The sequence below is a fragment of the Lupinus angustifolius genome, chromosome LG02 (genome assembly GCF_001865875.1).
Source record: "Lupinus angustifolius cultivar Tanjil chromosome LG02, LupAngTanjil_v1.0, whole genome shotgun sequence".
Lineage (NCBI taxonomy): Eukaryota > Viridiplantae > Streptophyta > Magnoliopsida > Fabales > Fabaceae > Lupinus > Lupinus angustifolius.
In genome coordinates this window covers 2,083,681-2,102,517 of record NC_032010.1, presented here as the reverse complement: position 1 = coordinate 2,102,517, position 18,837 = coordinate 2,083,681, and the positions used below count along the sequence as shown (strand labels likewise).

The following is an 18,837-nucleotide window of genomic DNA, read 5'->3' as shown; positions in this document are numbered from 1 at the left end:
ATTCTTCCATCCAATACTCTAAGATATGCACCTTTGTGTTGTGTTGAAAAATACAAAAATAAATCTCAGCCCATATACTAGTTCTCTCACTCTAGCAAGAGTAACAGTAATGCAATAAACTGACTCATTAGCACAGATGTTGTAATGTAAGTTTTACATAACACAGGCAAAAATGATTTGGGATCCTCTCATCTAAAAAAATGCATTTTCACAGAGCAAAAATGACTTGTACCATTTCTCTAGGCTCCTTGAATAAACTTGGAAGGTGGTTTGGCATTTTGGTTATCTCTATGCACAACAAATGCTGGATACAGGAATGGTTTCATCCTTTCGAAAACACCACAATGATCACTATGGACATGGAGACCATGATTTTGAATCCATAGGTTTCCCAGAAACTAATTTGCTTTTCTGAATCTACAACTCCACTTTGTTGAGTTGCTGCTAGTTGATCTCTAAGTTCTTTAATAGCTTTGTCCTGTTGCTCTCCCATCTGTTGTTCACAAATCAATCAAATGAAATATGAGTTTTAGACTAGTAACTAGTTACTAGCATGCATAATAAGTAGAGTATACTAAAGCTAATAAAAAACTGACCCAGCATAATAATAAGTTGAGTATTTATGTGCCATTAATGAACAATAACAATGCATTATTGCTTTATTAGCTTAGGATATACAAATTATCTTCATAGTACTTTCTCAACCAATAGATCCAAATTCACTGTAAGCAATAAGATCACTGAATATTTTAAATGACAAATATTAAAGAGAAAGAGCTGAATTTACCCTTTGAAGCTTCCTTGTTTCAGAATGAGCTTCTTGCAGACAAAATTCTAACTTCAAAACCCTCTTCTTCAGCTCCTGGTCAATATGCTGCTGCTTCTCCAACTGTGTTTTAAAACACATCAATGCCCTTAAATACATAAGCCATGGACCTTAAAAAGAAAAGAAAGCACTAAACAAATGAATGGGTAATTAGTATTAGGCAAACAAAGATGGAGGCTATACCTGTGACTCTAGTCTCTTTGTCTTGAGCTTCCAATGAGCAGACATAATTTCAATATCATCCTTCAGTTTTGCTATTTCTACATCCTTAACAACCAGAAACTTATCCATCTTCCCAAAATTCTTACGAGAAACCTCGTCTAATACTTTCCTCAAAGCACAATCCTTGTTCTCTCCAGCCTTTGCAAGAACCTCCATAATATCGTGTTCAATTCTTAGAACACCATCTTTCAATTGCATTTGTGAAGATTCCCTTGCCAGAAGATCTTTTTGTATATTTTCTAGTTGCTTTACCAGACTAAGGACATAATCCTCATGCTCTATTAGTAATTTGTTCTTTTCGTTTAATTCTTGTAAAAGTTCAAAATATTGAAGCTGCGCAGATTGAGCTGATGCAGCATTTGCATCTGCGCTTGCTCTAGCTGCCGAAAGCTGTGTTCTAAGATCATCCAACTCCTTCAGATACTGCATCAAGAATTCAAGATTATAAAAATATGCATGAGCCATTAACACTCCGATTATTGCCAAACCAAGGCATTGTTCAGGGATGGTTTTATTTTGATGAGTTACTTTGTTCCTGAATGCCATGTTGATTAGAGAATCCTGGACACAGTCATAACTTTGATTTTATTTTATAAGGGGGTAGTCATCTTCTCCATAGCTACATGAAACCATTGTTGCAAACTACTTAGATCCTCAATGTATTCTTATAGGAGTACAATCTATGGTTAAATGCATAATAGTTTTTACAAAAAATAAATTTAGTAATTCAAGAACTTGGACTAGACCAGTATTAAAATTATTATTATATATGAATAATGATGTTCATCTTAGAAAGGGTTTTATCATCCACTCTCAGCATTTAAATTTGACAAGTGGTTACCCTGAATCTCTGCATCGCTAGAGAAGTCATTGTACCTAAATGCTCGTTCTATAGAAGTGAGGACATGTGTGAAGCTCACATAACTCCTGAAGCATGAAGCAAATACAGACAATGTTCTCTTTATGTAGAATCACTTCTCCTAGCCCTTGGCTTTACTTAGTTGTTGGTAGATGTCAAGACACTAAAAATGACGGCATAGTGTATGAGGCTCCCACCCAATGAGGTCTGGGAAAGGTAGATGTATGCAGTCTTAGCTTCGTAAGTGAAAATGCTTTTACGAGGGATAAATGTCAAACCACTAAAGACTTAAAATACTGTATTCCTCCAGCAGAACTAACTTTAACATATTGATTAATTCCTATATTTAAAAACAGTTAAAACCAAAAGGCTAATGAGGAAAGCCAAAAAAAATATCCAGCCTAAAATGCATGTTGCAAAGAGGTTATTTATATCAGTGATTTTCAAAATTGGCAGAACAATGATGAACTATTCCATACAAGAAAACATTATTTTTTGCAGTAGTGATAATAAACTATTATTTAGTGCTTAGTGCAGACAGACAAAGAGTCATAGACAAAGCTGAGGAACACAAGTTAAAAAGGAACAGCATAATAATATATCCTATGGGAATAGGAGACACTAAAGTCAAAGTGGAAAAGTAAGATATATCCTAAAAGATGTGTGTCATGTATTCCAGTGTATTACTTGCTTAATGAGAGAGGAAAACTGTGAAAAGATAAGCAAAAGAAATACTCAATGAATTGTGGAAAATTCTTATACAAACAAACTAGGCTATAACTAAGGGCACTTATAGCCAGAACAGCATGCAATATCAAGAGAAATGACATAAAAATATATACAATATTATAAGATATAGTAAACATAACTCAAACCTTCATAGCAGAAAAGCCTGAATCCTGAATTTGCTCATTTCTTTCTTCCAGTTTCCTCTGCAATATACCAATTTCTACTTCCATGCTTTTGGCTTTTAACTCTGCTTCCTGAAGTTAAAACATTGCTCCATTAGAATTTAAAACCAATTAATTATCTCAACCCACATACACTAGGACTCAAAAAGGAGAAATCATTGATATCATGGTTCTAATGATACTATGGCCAAAAAGTAATAAAAATAACATGTTTTTTTTACTACAAGATATGGTATCCACTAAGACAAGACACCATACTTTAAGGACCACAATTGCAGCCGTGATACGATTTCGGGCGACTCAAAAAACCTTGACATATCAGCATCTGTAGCGGTCGCAGACCCATATTTAATTTGGTGAACAGACAGAGTCAAATCCTAGAAGGAACCAAAATGACCAACTTTTTAATTTTCCATTCTTGTTAAGTTCTATTTAGGCTTTAGGACAAGGTTTTAAATAATGTTTTAGAAGCTTCAAAAACATTTTGCACTTTTGACAATAGAGGACATTTCTATTCAACACAATCACAATTACAGTTACAATGTGATTTGGATGACTCATAATACCTTGACATATCAGTCTATGTCGGTAAGGTTGCAGCTTAATGACCATGAGGTCAGTAAATTCAAATATTGGTTCAGCTTGTGAACCTCTATACATCTACCATATCCCCGAATCCCGATAAGTGGGAGCCTGGACTGAGCCGCCTTTTTTAAAAAGTAAACCTGACAGACCGAAGGACACAAAATTTGTTACCTGTCTTGTGAGGATTTGTTTAGTATATGATTGGTCCTGCGATGCAAGGCGGTGACGAAGCTCCTTAAATTGTGCTGCTAATGACGCGACGTTGCGCCTAAAGCTCAGCTTTGTGTCAATTAAATCCTTTAACAATGGATCAACATCTCTAACTGCTAACGAAGATGATTGTGAAATTGACATGCTAATAAGTAATAACCAATTTTCAATCCCAATGGCTTTGTCTTGTACTCTTCTGTATTTAAGCCACACCAATTCCTATCTACCACGCTTCACTGTACATGATACGTATAAGTAGCATAAACATTCTTATATTCTCCTACTATTAAAGTCTTCTAATAATTCTTTTACTCACAAAAAAAAGTGACATATATGTCACTGATAAACCAATCATTAATAAATAAACTATCTTATTGTGATACATGTCATGTTGAATAAGATGATGTATAGGAGGATATATCATTTTCCGCGGAAAAATATTTAATTACTTAACTTCGTATTTTTCTTTATCAGCCAACCGGTCGAAAATCTATGCACCATCCCCATAATGACAGGCTTTAGGGTTTAATATATGTTAATATATCAATTTATCATCTGTTTTTCATTTATAAACTGTTTTTCATTTATAAAGAATAAATAATAATTAAAAATGAATAATAGATAATATAAAATCTTAAACCAGACTGTATTCATCTTTTCTCGTCCCACTAAATGCATATGAAATAACAAACTTAATATATAACATATATGCTTCTCCCAGGGAACTATAAATAAGTATATGTAGTTTATGGGAGTACATTTTTTGTTCGGTAAAGTATGTTTACTTGTTGTGATTAATTAGAAAAATACTAAATTATTAAGTTTTCAGTATTAATATTTTTTTATATTATTACTATTATATTGTCATTCAAGATTAATATTCAATTTTTATCAATCTTTTAAACATAGTTATGACTATATTGATAGGATAAATTGTAAAAGTGGTGAATTAGTTTCATACAGGTACGATATAATAATTATAAATAAAAAAAATCAAATATAAAATCATTTGAAATAACAAAATTTTAACTGATATAATAATATATCATCATATACATATACTACTAGTATATCATTGGTCATTGATATTATTTAAACTCTTCAATCAATGTTATACAAATATATGAGTGAAATAAAACAGCTTTTTCTAGTGAATATACTTTATGGTTGATAATTAAATATTGTAGTAAAAAAATTGAGTATCATTTTCAATGTATAAGAATTAAATTAAAAAATTATAAGCTTAAGAATCTGTTTACCTCAAGATTGGGTGATTATGCATCCTGTCTTGAAGCGGATCTAAAAGACTAAACATATTTATTAAGTTTTCGCCAAGTAAATAATGTATTGACTGTATATACATCTTTATATTTATGGTGTATGTACATTATACATTATACTTTTTGTTAATTAGTTAATCACTAGTTGAACTGTTATATTAGTATAAAGACTCATTTAGTGACGCATATAATATTAATAACACTGCTTTTAAATTTAAATAAATACAAATGGTTGATAAATAATGTATTATGTGTATATAAATCAAAGTTACATTACAGTTAACTTATGTATATTCGTTAATTAAGCTGAGGCTGAGATATAATTTGTGAGGCCATAGAATAGATAATTATTATATATTTTTTGGTTTCCCACATGTATCTTCTTACTGGAGGCAATCCTGTCCGAGCCGGGAACATCCACAGGTAAGTGGGGCTAACTCTTCCAACGGACATTTTTTCCATCCACAAGACTCGAACCCGAATTATTGCTTAAGGGGAATCAAACATGTACCACTTGAATCAACGTCCGTTGATAGATAATTATTATATGTTTATATTAAGAATGGGGTCATTAGCTATGGTTATTATTTATACTTCAATTCTTAATGTGGACAGACATATATTCAATTTGTTTTGGTATAAAAATAAAGATGAATTATTTCCAACTTCCAAGGACCAAACAATAAAAGAAATTAGGTGAACATCTATTTACAATTTCTTTCATAATTATTTACATGTTTTTTTTTTATCAAATCAAGATAATTAATTATGAATTTGAATATAGCTGACAATGAAATTCGAAGTCCATCTGAAATTTGGTTCATAATTAACTCAATAAATTAAATTTATGAACTAAATAATTTGAATTTGAGTTAAAAATTAAATTCATTAAATAAATGAATCAAATTTAAGTCAAATATATTTTACTTATTAAGATTACGAGAAATCTCGATTATATATATATAATCACATATATACATATTTAAAAAATTATAATTATTCTACCTAATCTTTTTAAATTAATATGAATATAATATTTAAATTTCAATATGATTTGATTTAAAAGTTCTTTCTCTCTCTATGTAAAAGATAATCACTTAAGCTAATGAGTAATATAAATTTGATTTCGTTCATGATCTTTAGTTGAATCGATCTTAAACCCAATTTTTTTTTATATTAAACTTCATTTGAGTTAAACATTAACAAATGGAGTTTGACTCAATTGATTTCTATCCTTAATGATAATAGGAGCCATTTAAAATATCTACATATAATCTGTAGGTGGTGCCGATTATGATGAAAGTTTGTATTCAGTTTCCATTGAAGCACATTCTAATGTAAAGTATCTCAACCTATTTATGAATGATATATTATTATTGACTTATTTATACTTTCATTCCAGTTCTTTTGGAATGTCACTCTAATTTCAGTTGTTTTCTAGATATGTTCATACTAAGCTCGATCAATTTAGTAGTTTAGAGAAAAAGATGTATTATAAACCATGTATGAAATTTTTATATTATTATTGTATTATTTATAATTTATATCCTCAATAAAATATGATTATAAAATTATTTTTAGTGGAATAGAGGCAAAGTGATAGTCATCTTTTGGAGGAATAGGATCCCTCCTCAAAAGTTGTATATCAATTTTAGCATAACAAGTCATGTAAAATTATCGTATTATTATTTGTAATTAGTCTAAAAATATATAATTATTAAATTTTTAATTTAAAATAAATCAAGTGTGGTAGTATATAGAGTGACACACTGTTATGAGATAGCAGATCTGCTCTACTGTTTCTAATGACAATATATCTTTTATCTTACATTGTTATATTATATCCGTCATGAATTATAATTGGTTCAGAAAAATATATTTAAATTAAAATTTTAATTATTAAATATTTTTGTAATCAATCATATGTGATGATATATGAAGTGACATAATGTTGTGGGCCAAAAAAATTGTTACATTATTTTATTGCAAACCAATGTCTCACCATATGTTAGATTTAAAAACCTTTTCAGCTTTATCTATTAATTGGGGTTTTATAAATGCAGATAGATATAATCCAATAATCTTAATTAATCAAGATATTAATTTTATCAAAAATATATTAGCTATTTTGTTATTGTTGTTGATAAGGTAGTGAGATTAAAGTTTATTTGATTGTATATTAATTTTAATTAGTGTTATTAATATCATACTAATTATCATAACATTATTGTGGTAGAATTGTTCAATTGATATTAGTGGTTTAGTCAATAATTCACTAATTAAATTGCATACCTATAAAATTATATATATTTTAATATTGATATTAAAAAATTAATAAAAAATTGTTGAAAAATATTTAACTTTATGGAAAACTATATTTTAGAAGTATAAAGAAACATAATAATTACATGTTTAATCCTTGTAGCAATATTTTGGTGAAAATTAATTAATTTTATTAAAAAAAGAAATTAAACTTAAATGAAAATCAATACGTATAACCAATATGATTCAATTGAAAATTAGTCCATACAACCAGATTTCCAAATATGATGACATGATTTATATTATCTAAGATTGTAATATCTATATATAGATAATGTAAAGATTTATATATAGTGAGTTCATTATCTACCATTCAATTCTATTATTTCTACTTAAGAGTAAATTATGATTGAAAATGAATAGTCACTAATTCAATAATAGTGCAATAAATTCTTATACTATCTATATACACATTTTCTATCTCTTCATAATCCAACATAATTATTGTAGGGAAATGATCCACTTACTTCAAGAGTAATTTAAATTAATGAGTAGATCTAAACTATTAGATGTTCATAAAATTAATGATTAAGATGAAAAGTAAATTATTAGATGTTCATAAAATTAATGATTAAGATGAAAAGTAAACTCGGTAAAAGAATCGATCCAGCCAAAAAAATTACCATGATGTTTTAACGGTACTGATTTTTGAATAAATAGAGTTAGTTTTGATTTGGAAAGGGCAAATGAGTAAAAGAAGTAGCACACCACCCTCATCATTAAGTTGCTTTATCTTCCGAAAACCAAGTAGCAATTAACAATCATAGTTCACGAAAGTTGACTCTCTTCTTCTTCGTCTTCTTCTTCTTCTTGTTGTTGTTGTACTCTGAAATGGGCGGAGGTGGAGTACCAACGACGGCGAACACGGAGGCGCAATACTCATCGGCGAAGACATCAGTTTGGTGGGACATAGAGAACTGTCACGTTCCTAAAGGTTCCGATCATCATGCCATTGCACAGAATATCAGTTCTGCACTTGTTAGGATGAACTATTGTGGCCCCGTTTCCATCTCCGCCTATGGTGACACTACTCGCATCCCCGCGTCTGTTCAACACGCGCTCTCTAGTACTGGCATCTCCCTTAACCATGTTCCTTCTGGTAACTGCTATCATTTTTTCTTTTTATTTTCTTTCTATTTCTTTTTTTATTTTCTATTCCCTAATTCGTAACATAGATCCAACAATAAACTCATACTATAATATAAATCATCTTCATTGTTTTCATTATTTGTTTAATGAGGGGTTTTGTTTGCGTCATTTGTTGTTTTTTGTATTAAGGGTATCCTCTCACGCTAAGGAATTAATATTTCTTGGGACGTGTTATTGTCTTTCTTAATCGAACTCTTGACATTTTGATCATATATCACCTATCCCAATGGTGTCACATTTTATGTCTTGAACCAATCAAATACTGCTACGTAAATAGGGAATCCACTTATTACAATAGTAAGTTTAAAATTTATTCACTAATTCAAACTATTGTATTTTTAAAATTGATGGCTAAAATGTGAAGTTTTTTGAACTTAATCCTGCAGTGTGTATCCCCTCCCTAAAGACAAAAACTAACAATTTTATATTAGTCGTTTAATATCTGATTGGTCTGGGACAGGGAATGAGACAACATTAGGTACATGTGATCTCTGTCCATCTAGCGGGACGTTATCGATGTGTCACAAGCCTTTTGGGCGAACTGATTTTTGAATTGAATGTAATGCACACAACAAAGAATGTGAAACATCCCATTATTTTGTTTTAGTGACCTTTCCATATTTGCTAATAGGTGTTAAGGATGCTAGTGACAAGAAGATTCTTGTCGACATGCTTTTCTGGGCAGTGGACAATCCTGCACCTGCTAATTATTTATTGATTTCGGGTGACCGAGACTTCTCTAACGCTCTCCATCAATTGCGGCTGAGGAGATATAATATTCTTCTCGCACAACCACAAAAGGCATCTGTGCCCCTAGTCGCAGCTGCTAAGAGTGTATGGCTTTGGACTAGTCTTCTAGCTGGAGGACCTCCTATAAGTGATGGCGTATCACAGCAACTTGGTAATAGTAACCTTGCATCGTCTTCCGAGACCTCCCAAATTCCAGTCACTAATGCTAGTCAGATGCATCAACAGGTGGATTCATATTCTGAAGTTCACACCAGAAATCAGAAATTTCCAAATGGAGGAAGAGGATTTGATTCTAGATATCAGGGGAAAACGAATTGGAGAACTCAGAGTCAACCAAATGGACCCAGGGCGATGAATCCACCTACAGTTGGACTTCAAGATAATCATAATAATATAAACTCTTATCAACCGGGCAACTTTAATCCAAATGTTCCCTTAAGTGGATCTGCTACAAATTATGTTCCTGGAAATACTGATCAGTCATGGAACAATAATGATAATCTACAGGGGGGCAATCAACAAAATCCTTATCCGCAGCCGCCAAGACCAGACAGTTATCCGATGCAACCTCCTTTTGAACCAAGTAATTCGTCTTCTCTAAATTCCCATACATTTGCAACTTCACCAGTACCACCTACGACTCTTGGTCCCAGTTTCACTGCAGGACCAATTACAAATGTGCCAGATATTGGTAATCTAAACATTTCTGGATATCACAATACTGCTCATAGTCCACGAAATGTTCAGCAACGGCGTGGAGAGTCGAAACAGAATCCTAACAGTAATGCTTCACAAAAAAGTAGACATAAAGTACATAGCAGTAGCAGCACAAAAAAGTTATACCAAAGCTATCCACATGGTCCAGAACCTACACCATTGACAGCAGTAGGTAATAATAACCTTCCTGGTAATGGTGCATGGGGATCTCCAGGGCTTCCAAAACCTTCCGAATATGTTCAAGGCCTTATAGGGGTTGTTTTACTTGCCTTGAATTCACTAAAAAACGAGAAGATTATGCCAACTGAGGCAAATATAACTGATTGCATCTGTTATGGAGATCCCAAACACAGCAACACCGACGTTAAGAAAGCTCTGGAGAGTGCTATTGAGCAGAAAATGGTGGTGAAACAGAATTTAGGTGCTTTGCAAATGTATATTGGTAAGAATGATAAACTATGGAAGTGTGTAAATCCTTTAGATGGTAATCCAAAGAAGCACACCAAAGAAACATGGGATGAAATTCAGAAATTTTTAACAACATCCTCTGGAAGATTGGCAATAATGGGTACTCAGTGCAAGTAAGAATGTTCTGATTCAGTTTATTTCCACTACCCAAAAGTTGATTTTTGTGATTCTTATATGTTTATTGTATTTCTATAGGTATGAAGCAGGTATTGTGATAAGGAATATGTGCTTTAAGGACCTTGCTCTGGGTGATGTTCTTCAGATATTGAACATGTTAGTTACCCATAAAAAATGGATTGTGCATCATCACTCTGGTTGGCAACCACTTAACATTTCTCTCCCTGAGTCAAACCCTGATTCAGTGGTCGTAGCTGGCACATAACATCACGCACCACAGTTGTGGTAATGGAAAGGGAAGCAAATGTTTCGTCCCAAAAAGTGTGTCATTGGTTGTGATTGGTCAGAAAAATATCTAATTACTAAATTTTTACTTAAATATATTTTTTCAATCAATCATAACAAGTGAAACACTATATGAGACGACAGATGTGCTCCCAATCGAAAGATACTTAGAAAAGATTAGTAAGAGTTATTGGAGTGATATGCTAAATTTGTGTTACAATTTAATTCTTGCAAAACAGCCTCTTTTCTGGGTAAGACAACCGAAAGGTGAAGATATATTTATTCTATCTGGATCTTATTTGGTGGCAGTTTGGTGGGCTTTTGGAGCCTTGGACTATCTTATAAGAGAAGTATGTTAATATAGTTAATTTAATTGAAGTTTAATATGTTTACACTGACCATATGAAATTTTTATATGGTCAGTATATCATACATTAGTATTACTCTTATTATATGTTGAGAAACTCTTGCAATGTGGATACGTAGATATTAAACTTATTAATTGTTGAAATGTTGTTAGATATTATTTGTATTTGGATTATTATGTTATATTCTTATCATCATCACTTTTCACATATAGTTGATTTTAATATCTTATGTTTATATAAAATAATATAAATTGTTATTTATCATTATTTATGATTGAGTGAAATACATGGATTGTAGGATAGTTTTGTAGGAAAATATATCACTTTTCTGTTTCTAATTTAGAAACTTTGCAAATCCTTTCTCCATTCCTTGGAGAATTTAATGTTAAGGTGCAACATATTTTGGAAAATAGTATGCCCGGATTTTCCTTTAATGAAGATTGTTGCTGCTTATTATTAAATATTGCAAATTGCAGCTATTTTTTCTTCATAAAATTTTGCCTTGTAATGCCAACTGGCATAGTGTAAAAGCAAATATTATCTTAAATAAAAGAAAATATAAATCTTAACTTCTTTTTTTTCTGTTTGAAGAAAATTGGTGAGAATGAGGATGATTAGAGAATTCTTATCTTAATTATATATATACAATAGAGTTTGTTTTATTATCCAACACTTTTTAGTTATTATCTCATTGTAAATAATCTCCAACTTAAATGAACTTCCTCAACTAATCACAGCACAACAATGCAGGATAACTTAAAACAATGCAGCACAATATGATTCACTAATTTGTTGTGTTCTAGTCTTTTAGATATATCATATGCTTATAGTTCCAAAAGTCAAGGTAGTTATACATGGTCTTGTCGGTTAATCATACAAAAGGTGTTCCAGTTCAATTATCTGTTGCTGCATATTTCATTTCCCTAAAAATAGCCATTAAAATGCACTTCTTGTAGATATTTCTTTATTGCTTCCACCAACCTTTCAGAATTGTATCATTCCTAAACTTTTCATAGTAGTATCACAAAGCATTACATTTTGTTACAAGTCATACATTGATTTTGAATTATAATCATGGGTGATTATGACAGAATGGAAAAAGATGATTTAATAGAAGAAGAGGATATGTTTGTGAACATAGTGATCATTGGGGTCTCCATGATTATGATTGCATCAATCACCATTGGTCTTTTTGCATTCCCTGTACCAAACACAAAGACCACAGGGACCAGAAACACCAACATTACAGAAATTTGCAGAAAAACAGATGAAGAAAAAGCATGTTTAGAAGCCATAAAACATGTTGGTGAAAAAGGCACAGGTTTTGATTATGTGAAAGCTGCAATTAACGTGACTCGCGATGAATTTTTGGTGCTGAACATGCCTAATCCTCTTTATTTCAAAATGGGACTAACCCTTTTGCAGGAACAGTCATATAAAGATTGTTTGCAGATATTAGAGTTGGGAAAGGAAGAACTTGAATCATTGTATAAGATGTCAAATTCTTCTGTGGACATGAACCTGATGAAACAAGATGATTTGAATGTGATCAATAGTCTAAGTGCTATAATTTCATACCAGCAAACTTGCTATGATGAATTGCTCCAAACAAATAGCTATCAACCTTTTCAACATTTATTGAAAAGGACAATTAAGCTTACAAGGATGACCTTGACATTTGTTAACTATTTCTTCTATGAGAACCCTGATATCAATCCCAAGGATGAAGCTTTAGATATCAATATGAAGATGAGTTTGGACTTGGAAAATATCAAACATGATGGATACCCAACATGGATAAAAGCATCATCAATTAAGAGGAAAATGTTAGAAGATGGTTTTAAGCAACCAAGTGCAGTTGTGGCTCAAGATGGAAGTGGACAATTCTCAACCATAACTGAGTCACTCAATGCATGCCAAAACAAGAGCCTTGGTTCATGCATTATTTATGTGAAGAAAGGTAAATATGAGGAGAGGGTGGTGATTCCTAAGGATTTAGATCATGTTCTCATGTATGGTGATGGCCCTATGAATACCATTGTCAGTGGAATTAACAATTCCAAGATATTTGCAACCTCTTTTCAGGCAGCTACTTTTGGTAAGATATTTCTCTACATTAACAATATCTTTTTTTCCCTAAAAAATAAGAGGACAGATTCATTGTAAGCACAATAACCCTTTAATTAGTGTTTCTATTTTTCTTTTCCTTTATTTGGGTCCATAAGAAACAAATAACACAAAATGTAACTTAGAGACAAACTCCATAACATGTGCTGCTAAAGTTCATGGATGACACCAAAGCTTATATTTACATATATTCATACATACACACATATATATACACACATAAAAAGAAACTAGATAAATTGAGGTGCATGAAAAAAATTTGCCTATTAAAATTTCATCTTAACTTATTTTTGTGAAATGCAGTTGTAATGGGAAAAGGGTTCATTTGCAAAGACATGACTTTCACTGCCCCTTCTGAAATCATAGCAGCACCAGCACTCCTTGTCCTTTCTGATCATGCAGCATTCTTCAACTGCAAAATACAAGGTAATGAAGGAACCTTATTTGCAGTGGCCCAACGCCAATTCTACCATGATTGTGAGATTCATGGTCACACTGATATTATCAAAGGAGACTCAGCAACTATAATCCAGAACTCACAAATCATTGTGAAGCCTCAAAGCTCTAATGACTCAAATCAAAAGGAAAAAGTTGTGAGTGCTCAATATAAGTTAGATAAGTATGAAAACACTGGTTTTGTGTTCCAAAACTGCACTATCATAGCACAAGGTGGAAACAATAATAGTCTTTCTGGTACAACTTATTTGGGCACCCCTTATAAAATATACTCAACAACCCTTGTTATGGAATCATATATAGGAGATGTGATCAATGAAGAAGGGTGGTGTGAATGGAGAGATAACTATGGCACTGAAACAGCAACATTCCTTGAGTATAATAATACAGGACCTGGGGCAAAAACTGGTTTAAGGGTTAGTTGGAATAGCTACCAAAACATTTCTGAGAAAGGCAAGGTGGTGAACTATACAGCTGCTAAATTTATTCAAGCAGATCAATGGTTGCAAAGTATTGGCATTCCATACCAATCTTCCTTTATGTTCGGGTGAAGTTTCACGACCAATGTTATCGAACACTTCTTTATCATGATTGGAATAAATTCATTTAATTTTAATTTTTTAATGTTTACATGATAGGTAAAAATGTGTATGACCCAATAATTTCTTAATTTTATTTGCAACTTGTAGCTACTAATTTGTAACCATTAGATCATTAGTAGAAATTTTTACGGTACATGACACAAGAAATGATGATTTAATTTCATCAACTAAATTTAATAAAGGCCCAATAATCCCTTGGTTTTTTCCAGAAAAAACTACTTGGTGTTTTACATATTTAAAAACTAATTGTATTTTCCCATCTAAACAACACTAAACTTTATAAATATGTTATTCACTAATCTCATTTTAGATCTTTTATTTGATTATTTGACTAATTTATTCACATTCACACACATATATATATATATATATATATATATATATATAAATAAAAGTAAATAAGTAAATAAATAGAAGTTGGTTTGCACCCATCTAAACATTGAATTTTATAAATATGTTATTTACAAATCTCTTTTAGGATTACAAGACCATGGGAATAAACTTGCATGGAAAAGAGTTATACCAAAAGAGAAATGAAAAGAAAACCTTCAAGCTCTTGAAACCAAGGACACATTGTGCCATAGCCAACAATACCAATCAATCATAGAAAAAGGCAAACAAGTACCATAATACAAGATATTTTCATTTCAACCACTACCTATTTCAACATCTCAAGCATAGTACATAGCATTAGTATCATTAGCATCCCTTAATTCTCTATACCCTTTTCTTCCATTCTCTTTGCCAAAAGGGTACCTCAATCTTGGGCATTTCCATCATTCAAAGCCTTCAAATTTGGGCTTGAATTATAGTCTTCAGATTTGTACTTGTACTTTGAGGCCCAATAAAGGTAGTTGAAAAAATTAAGGCAACTAAGTGTGGCTAAGAACCAATAAAACAGGTTCAGATTATTTTGATTCAAGTCAAAGCCATGCAACCACCCTTGTTTACTTGGAGTGATATTTTTGGTAACAACATTAATGACATTAACAAAAACTGTACTAAAAAAGTAACCAAGAGACATAGATAACCATGTGAAAGAAGTAGAAAGTGATTTCATGCTTGAAGGTGATTCCCTATAGAAAAATTCCAATAGTCCAACAAGGGTGAACATATCTGCAATACCAAATATACCATATTGGAAGGATAACCAAAAAAGACTTATAGGGTTAGAAGGGTCTTTTCTACCTTGATCCCTTCTTTTAACTTCAACTATCCCAGCTATTGCCATTGAAATTGATGAAAGGACTAGTCCTACACCTACCCTTTGAAGTTGTGTAATTCCTGAAGGGTGGTGAGTGATTTTTCTTGCTAATGGAACAAAGAAAAGTTCATAGATTGGAACTAGGATGCTTATGAAAATAAGGGGTATAACAGGAATTGATGGTGCTGGTACTATGAGAGAACCAAGTTTAAGGTTCATGACATTTCCTTGTTGAACTGAGAATGTTTGAAGTTGTGCCAAACATGTGTTCATTATAATGGTACTTGCTACTATTGGTAACATCCTAGTTAGGATCTTAACTTCTTCAACTTGTGTCACTGTGCACACATTCCATGGTTGGAGTTTTGTATTTTCGTGAACAATGGCAGCTTTATCTAAAAACCTGATTCAACAAACCATAGCATATTCATATTATAATCGATACATATTTAAACACACTCTTAGCTTCTCAATACATATTTATTTATATTTTTAATTTGAGATTAACTTAAAATAAGATGACTTGATTTGTTAACATACATGCATGTGCATGAAAAAAATAAAATCATTGAGAGGTTAGTATAATGTCCCCAACCCCAATCTTGTCATCAATTATTTTTTCAATTATTGTTTGGGGTGAATATGATTTCAGCAACATCATAAATAAATATACATAAGAAAAGAAAATAATTGAACTTGGCTTAACAAATGACCCAAGTATATTTTCATCTTAAATCTTTTTATATATTCACTATATTATCTATCATTTATAGCTTAAATCTTAGAACTCTAACTCTGATATCATGTTAAATTTTCATCTCAAAACCAATTGACAATGATAGAAGTAACCCAACAGGTATTTAAATCATTATCGAGAGACAATGAGGAAACAATGAGGTAGGCGATGTGGAACTTATTTTCCAACACAATTTACACATGGCATGTATGTTTTTACTTTCCATTATCATTCTCCATATCTATGCTATACTATAGTGATAGTGGGTCCAATACTACAATGTACATGGAAAAAGAGAATCCTAACATGCAAATTTTCTGGACCACTTTTTTCTCATCATATTTTGCACAAAATTATTAGCTTTGATTTGTATATGCATGTTGTTTAGCACAATGTTTTTAGCATAGAGTAAAGAGAAAGTGATATATACCTCATCTGGTTGGTGTGACAAATCTTCTCTATTGTAGTATCTTTATCATTGATTTCATATAGTTCTATTTCTTCATGTGACTCAGCCAGTGAGAACTTTCGGTTTTTAAAAGCCACAACAATAACCTGTTACAATGATGTGGTTGCATCGGGTTGCAACGAAACTGTATTGGATCATATTTGGGCCATATAAAACCATATTGAATTCAAAAATATTTTTAATCACAAAATAATTACACATAATAATGACCATAATTTGTATTGCAATAGGCACAATAACCACACTTTTAACCTCAATCACAATTTAAAACACGAAATTCACTTTGTGTTATAAAACACACCTAAAAAGGCAAAATAGAAACATAAAAGAAATGAGATATTACACACCTGAAAAATTCTCAAAATGGGGCTATCTGAAGGAGTTTTGATGCAGTAAAAAGGCTTACCAAGTGCAAGGGCAAAAAAGCCAAGAAATGAAGCTATAGTTATTATGAAAAAGCCCCAATGCCAAGCTTTTTGAGTACTAACCCATACAACACCTGTGACACCAGTTATTGCTCCTATAGTTGAACTAAGCAAAAGCCAATTGAAAAAGCTTGCAAGAGCTTTTGCTTCACTTGAATCTTTTTCATCAAATTGGTCAGCACCAAATGCTGTCATAGACCCTCTCACTCCTCCATTACCTAATGCTAACAAACACAATGAAGTGTAAAACATTACTGCACTGCCACCTTTTACACAACTTGGTTTTCCACATGTATCTGGATGTAGATGATTTGATGCAGCTTCTACAGTCAGCATTGCCAAAGCCTATATTCAACAGTGTTACAAACCAACTTATTTATTTGCTTATTTTCATAAGTTTCTGTTATAAATTTAATGAGACCTTATTGGATACCCAGATAGACTAAAAGGTCAAGAGTTCGATTTCTGGGAGCCACACTTATTGGGATTTGGAACAACAACAAAGTATATAGATATATTATTTACCAGAACTTCAACTGATCCAAAAATCAAGCATGTGATGAATCTGTTTAAGTAAGTATCTGAGATGAAGCCTCCAAGAAGAGAGAGTAAGAAAGTTGAGCCCATAAAGTTTGTGAGAGTATTTGCAGAACTGGACAAATCAAAGTGCATCACCCCATAAAAGTACAGGACCAAGCTCACCATGTTTGCCACAAAACCCATGTTGTCCAATGCTGACAACACTATATACATAAACAAAGAAACCAAATAACCTTAAAATAGGTTTTGTTACCAACCCAAAGAAACAAACAAAGAGTTTTTATGTTTTCTCTTTAACTTACCAAAAATGAACATAGAAGCACTTAATCCACCTTTTCTTCTCTTCCATTGAGTTAGTGGCTTGTGTTCTTCTTTTAACTCTTGGTTTGCCTGCATTACAAGATTTGAAACTCATCAACTATACACAAAGAGAGAAGATAAAGAAATAAATATTAGAAATTGGAATTAAATGACTAGGCTTACCATCTTTGAGATGTGGAGTTTTAGACAAGAATGTGGAGTTATGAGAAAATGGTGTTGGTGAACATATATATATATATATACTATTGCATAAAAAAGAAGCTTTTGAGAAAAGCTATAGTTTGAGACAAGGATGGTAAAGAGAGAAATTGTAAGCTTAAAATGCAAAAGAGGATCTAGTTTATGATTTCCATGGCCTTATATTGATTGCCTCTATTCTATTTCCTTCAGTGATTCACTGTCTTCCATGCTACTTATCATGATCTTTGTCCCTCCTTTTTAGAGCTCTCTCATCTCATCACTTAACATTTTCAAATCCATATTAAAAATAAAATTGTGTTTTAATTAGTGTTTTAAATTGTGGTTGTGTTTGGGATTGTAGTCATAATTATGATTACTTTGATTATGGTCACAAGTTGTTGTTACTTTAATTGTGCTTATTGCGGTCGTAGTGATGCGGATTATAGTCATTGTAGTGTGAATTTTTTGTATCATTAAAAGAATTCTTTTCAATTTGATGGGTTTTATATAACTCAAATGCAGTTTGATGTTGTTGCGCTACAGCCTAATATGATCATATCATTATGATTTGGTATCATACTATAATTGCAGCATGATACGCTTGTGATGGTCACTGGAACCATAATATTGCAGCAGCCTGGAGTGAACACTTTGAAAGAATGAGTTGTGTTATAGGCATAACATCATCATTACATATTGATGACCAAA

General features: G+C 31.9%; 4 protein-coding genes across 5 annotated transcripts; 2 read left to right on the top strand and 2 right to left on the bottom strand.

The window, feature by feature from the left end:
- LOC109332043 (coiled-coil domain-containing protein 102A-like) lies at window positions 121-3,792 on the bottom strand. The gene is made up of 5 exons (XM_019566896.1): window positions 3,575-3,792; window positions 2,783-2,890; window positions 1,010-1,471; window positions 788-889; window positions 121-493 (listed from the first exon to the last, which is right to left on the bottom strand). Exons 1-5 carry the CDS (start codon window positions 3,755-3,757, stop codon window positions 323-325), a joined length of 1,026 nt encoding a protein of 341 aa, XP_019422441.1. The 5' UTR covers window positions 3,758-3,792; the 3' UTR covers window positions 121-322.
- LOC109332036 lies at window positions 7,962-11,089 on the top strand. The gene is made up of 3 exons (XM_019566884.1): window positions 7,962-8,314; window positions 8,996-10,412; window positions 10,495-11,089. The coding sequence occupies exons 1-3, from the start codon at window positions 8,047-8,049 to the stop codon at window positions 10,679-10,681; spliced, it is 1,872 nt and encodes a 623-aa protein (XP_019422429.1). The 5' UTR covers window positions 7,962-8,046; the 3' UTR covers window positions 10,682-11,089.
- Window positions 11,674-14,232, top strand: LOC109332021 (pectinesterase-like). Of its 2 annotated transcripts, XM_019566873.1 has the most exons (3): window positions 11,674-11,913; window positions 12,161-13,167; window positions 13,500-14,232. In XM_019566873.1, the coding sequence occupies exons 2-3, from the start codon at window positions 12,162-12,164 to the stop codon at window positions 14,201-14,203; spliced, it is 1,710 nt and encodes a 569-aa protein (XP_019422418.1). In that variant the 5' UTR covers window positions 11,674-11,913; window position 12,161; the 3' UTR covers window positions 14,204-14,232. The 2 variants fall into 2 exon arrangements, with proteins under 2 accessions (XP_019422418.1, XP_019422410.1); XM_019566865.1 differs by having other exon boundaries at window positions 11,674-13,167.
- LOC109332012 (protein NRT1/ PTR FAMILY 4.6-like) lies at window positions 14,789-18,383 on the bottom strand. The gene is made up of 6 exons (XM_019566853.1): window positions 18,112-18,383; window positions 17,931-18,018; window positions 17,614-17,831; window positions 17,011-17,433; window positions 16,625-16,749; window positions 14,789-15,861 (listed from the first exon to the last, which is right to left on the bottom strand). The coding sequence occupies exons 1-6, from the start codon at window positions 18,112-18,114 to the stop codon at window positions 15,012-15,014; spliced, it is 1,707 nt and encodes a 568-aa protein (XP_019422398.1). The 5' UTR covers window positions 18,115-18,383; the 3' UTR covers window positions 14,789-15,011.

What these genes read in the sequence shown, in the direction of transcription:
- LOC109332043 (XM_019566896.1), bottom strand. Translation starts at nt 3,757, where the DNA reads ATGTCAATTTCACAATCATCTTCGTTAGCAGTTAGAGATGTTGATCCA. An exon ending in AACAAATCCTCACAAGACAG is followed by an intron (nt 2,891 to 3,574) that starts GTAACAAATTTT and finishes TTTTAACTTCAG; the next exon opens with GAAGCAGAGTTAAAAGCCAA. An exon ending in AAACAAGGAAGCTTCAAAGG is followed by an intron (nt 494 to 787) that starts GTAAATTCAGCT and finishes TGTGAACAACAG; the next exon opens with ATGGGAGAGCAACAGGACAA.
- LOC109332036 (XM_019566884.1), top strand. Translation starts at nt 8,047, where the DNA reads ATGGGCGGAGGTGGAGTACCAACGACGGCGAACACGGAGGCGCAATAC. An exon ending in CCTTAACCATGTTCCTTCTG is followed by an intron (nt 8,315 to 8,995) that starts GTAACTGCTATC and finishes ATTTGCTAATAG; the next exon opens with GTGTTAAGGATGCTAGTGAC. An exon ending in ATAATGGGTACTCAGTGCAA is followed by an intron (nt 10,413 to 10,494) that starts GTAAGAATGTTC and finishes GTATTTCTATAG; the next exon opens with GTATGAAGCAGGTATTGTGA.
- LOC109332021 (XM_019566865.1), top strand. Translation starts at nt 12,144, where the DNA reads ATGGGTGATTATGACAGAATGGAAAAAGATGATTTAATAGAAGAAGAG. An exon ending in TTTTCAGGCAGCTACTTTTG is followed by an intron (nt 13,168 to 13,499) that starts GTAAGATATTTC and finishes TGTGAAATGCAG; the next exon opens with TTGTAATGGGAAAAGGGTTC.
- LOC109332012 (XM_019566853.1), bottom strand. An exon ending in TTGGATCAGTTGAAGTTCTG is followed by an intron (nt 17,434 to 17,613) that starts GTAAATAATATA and finishes TGTTGAATATAG; the next exon opens with GCTTTGGCAATGCTGACTGT. An exon ending in CCATTTTGAGAATTTTTCAG is followed by an intron (nt 16,750 to 17,010) that starts GTGTGTAATATC and finishes TCATTGTAACAG; the next exon opens with GTTATTGTTGTGGCTTTTAA.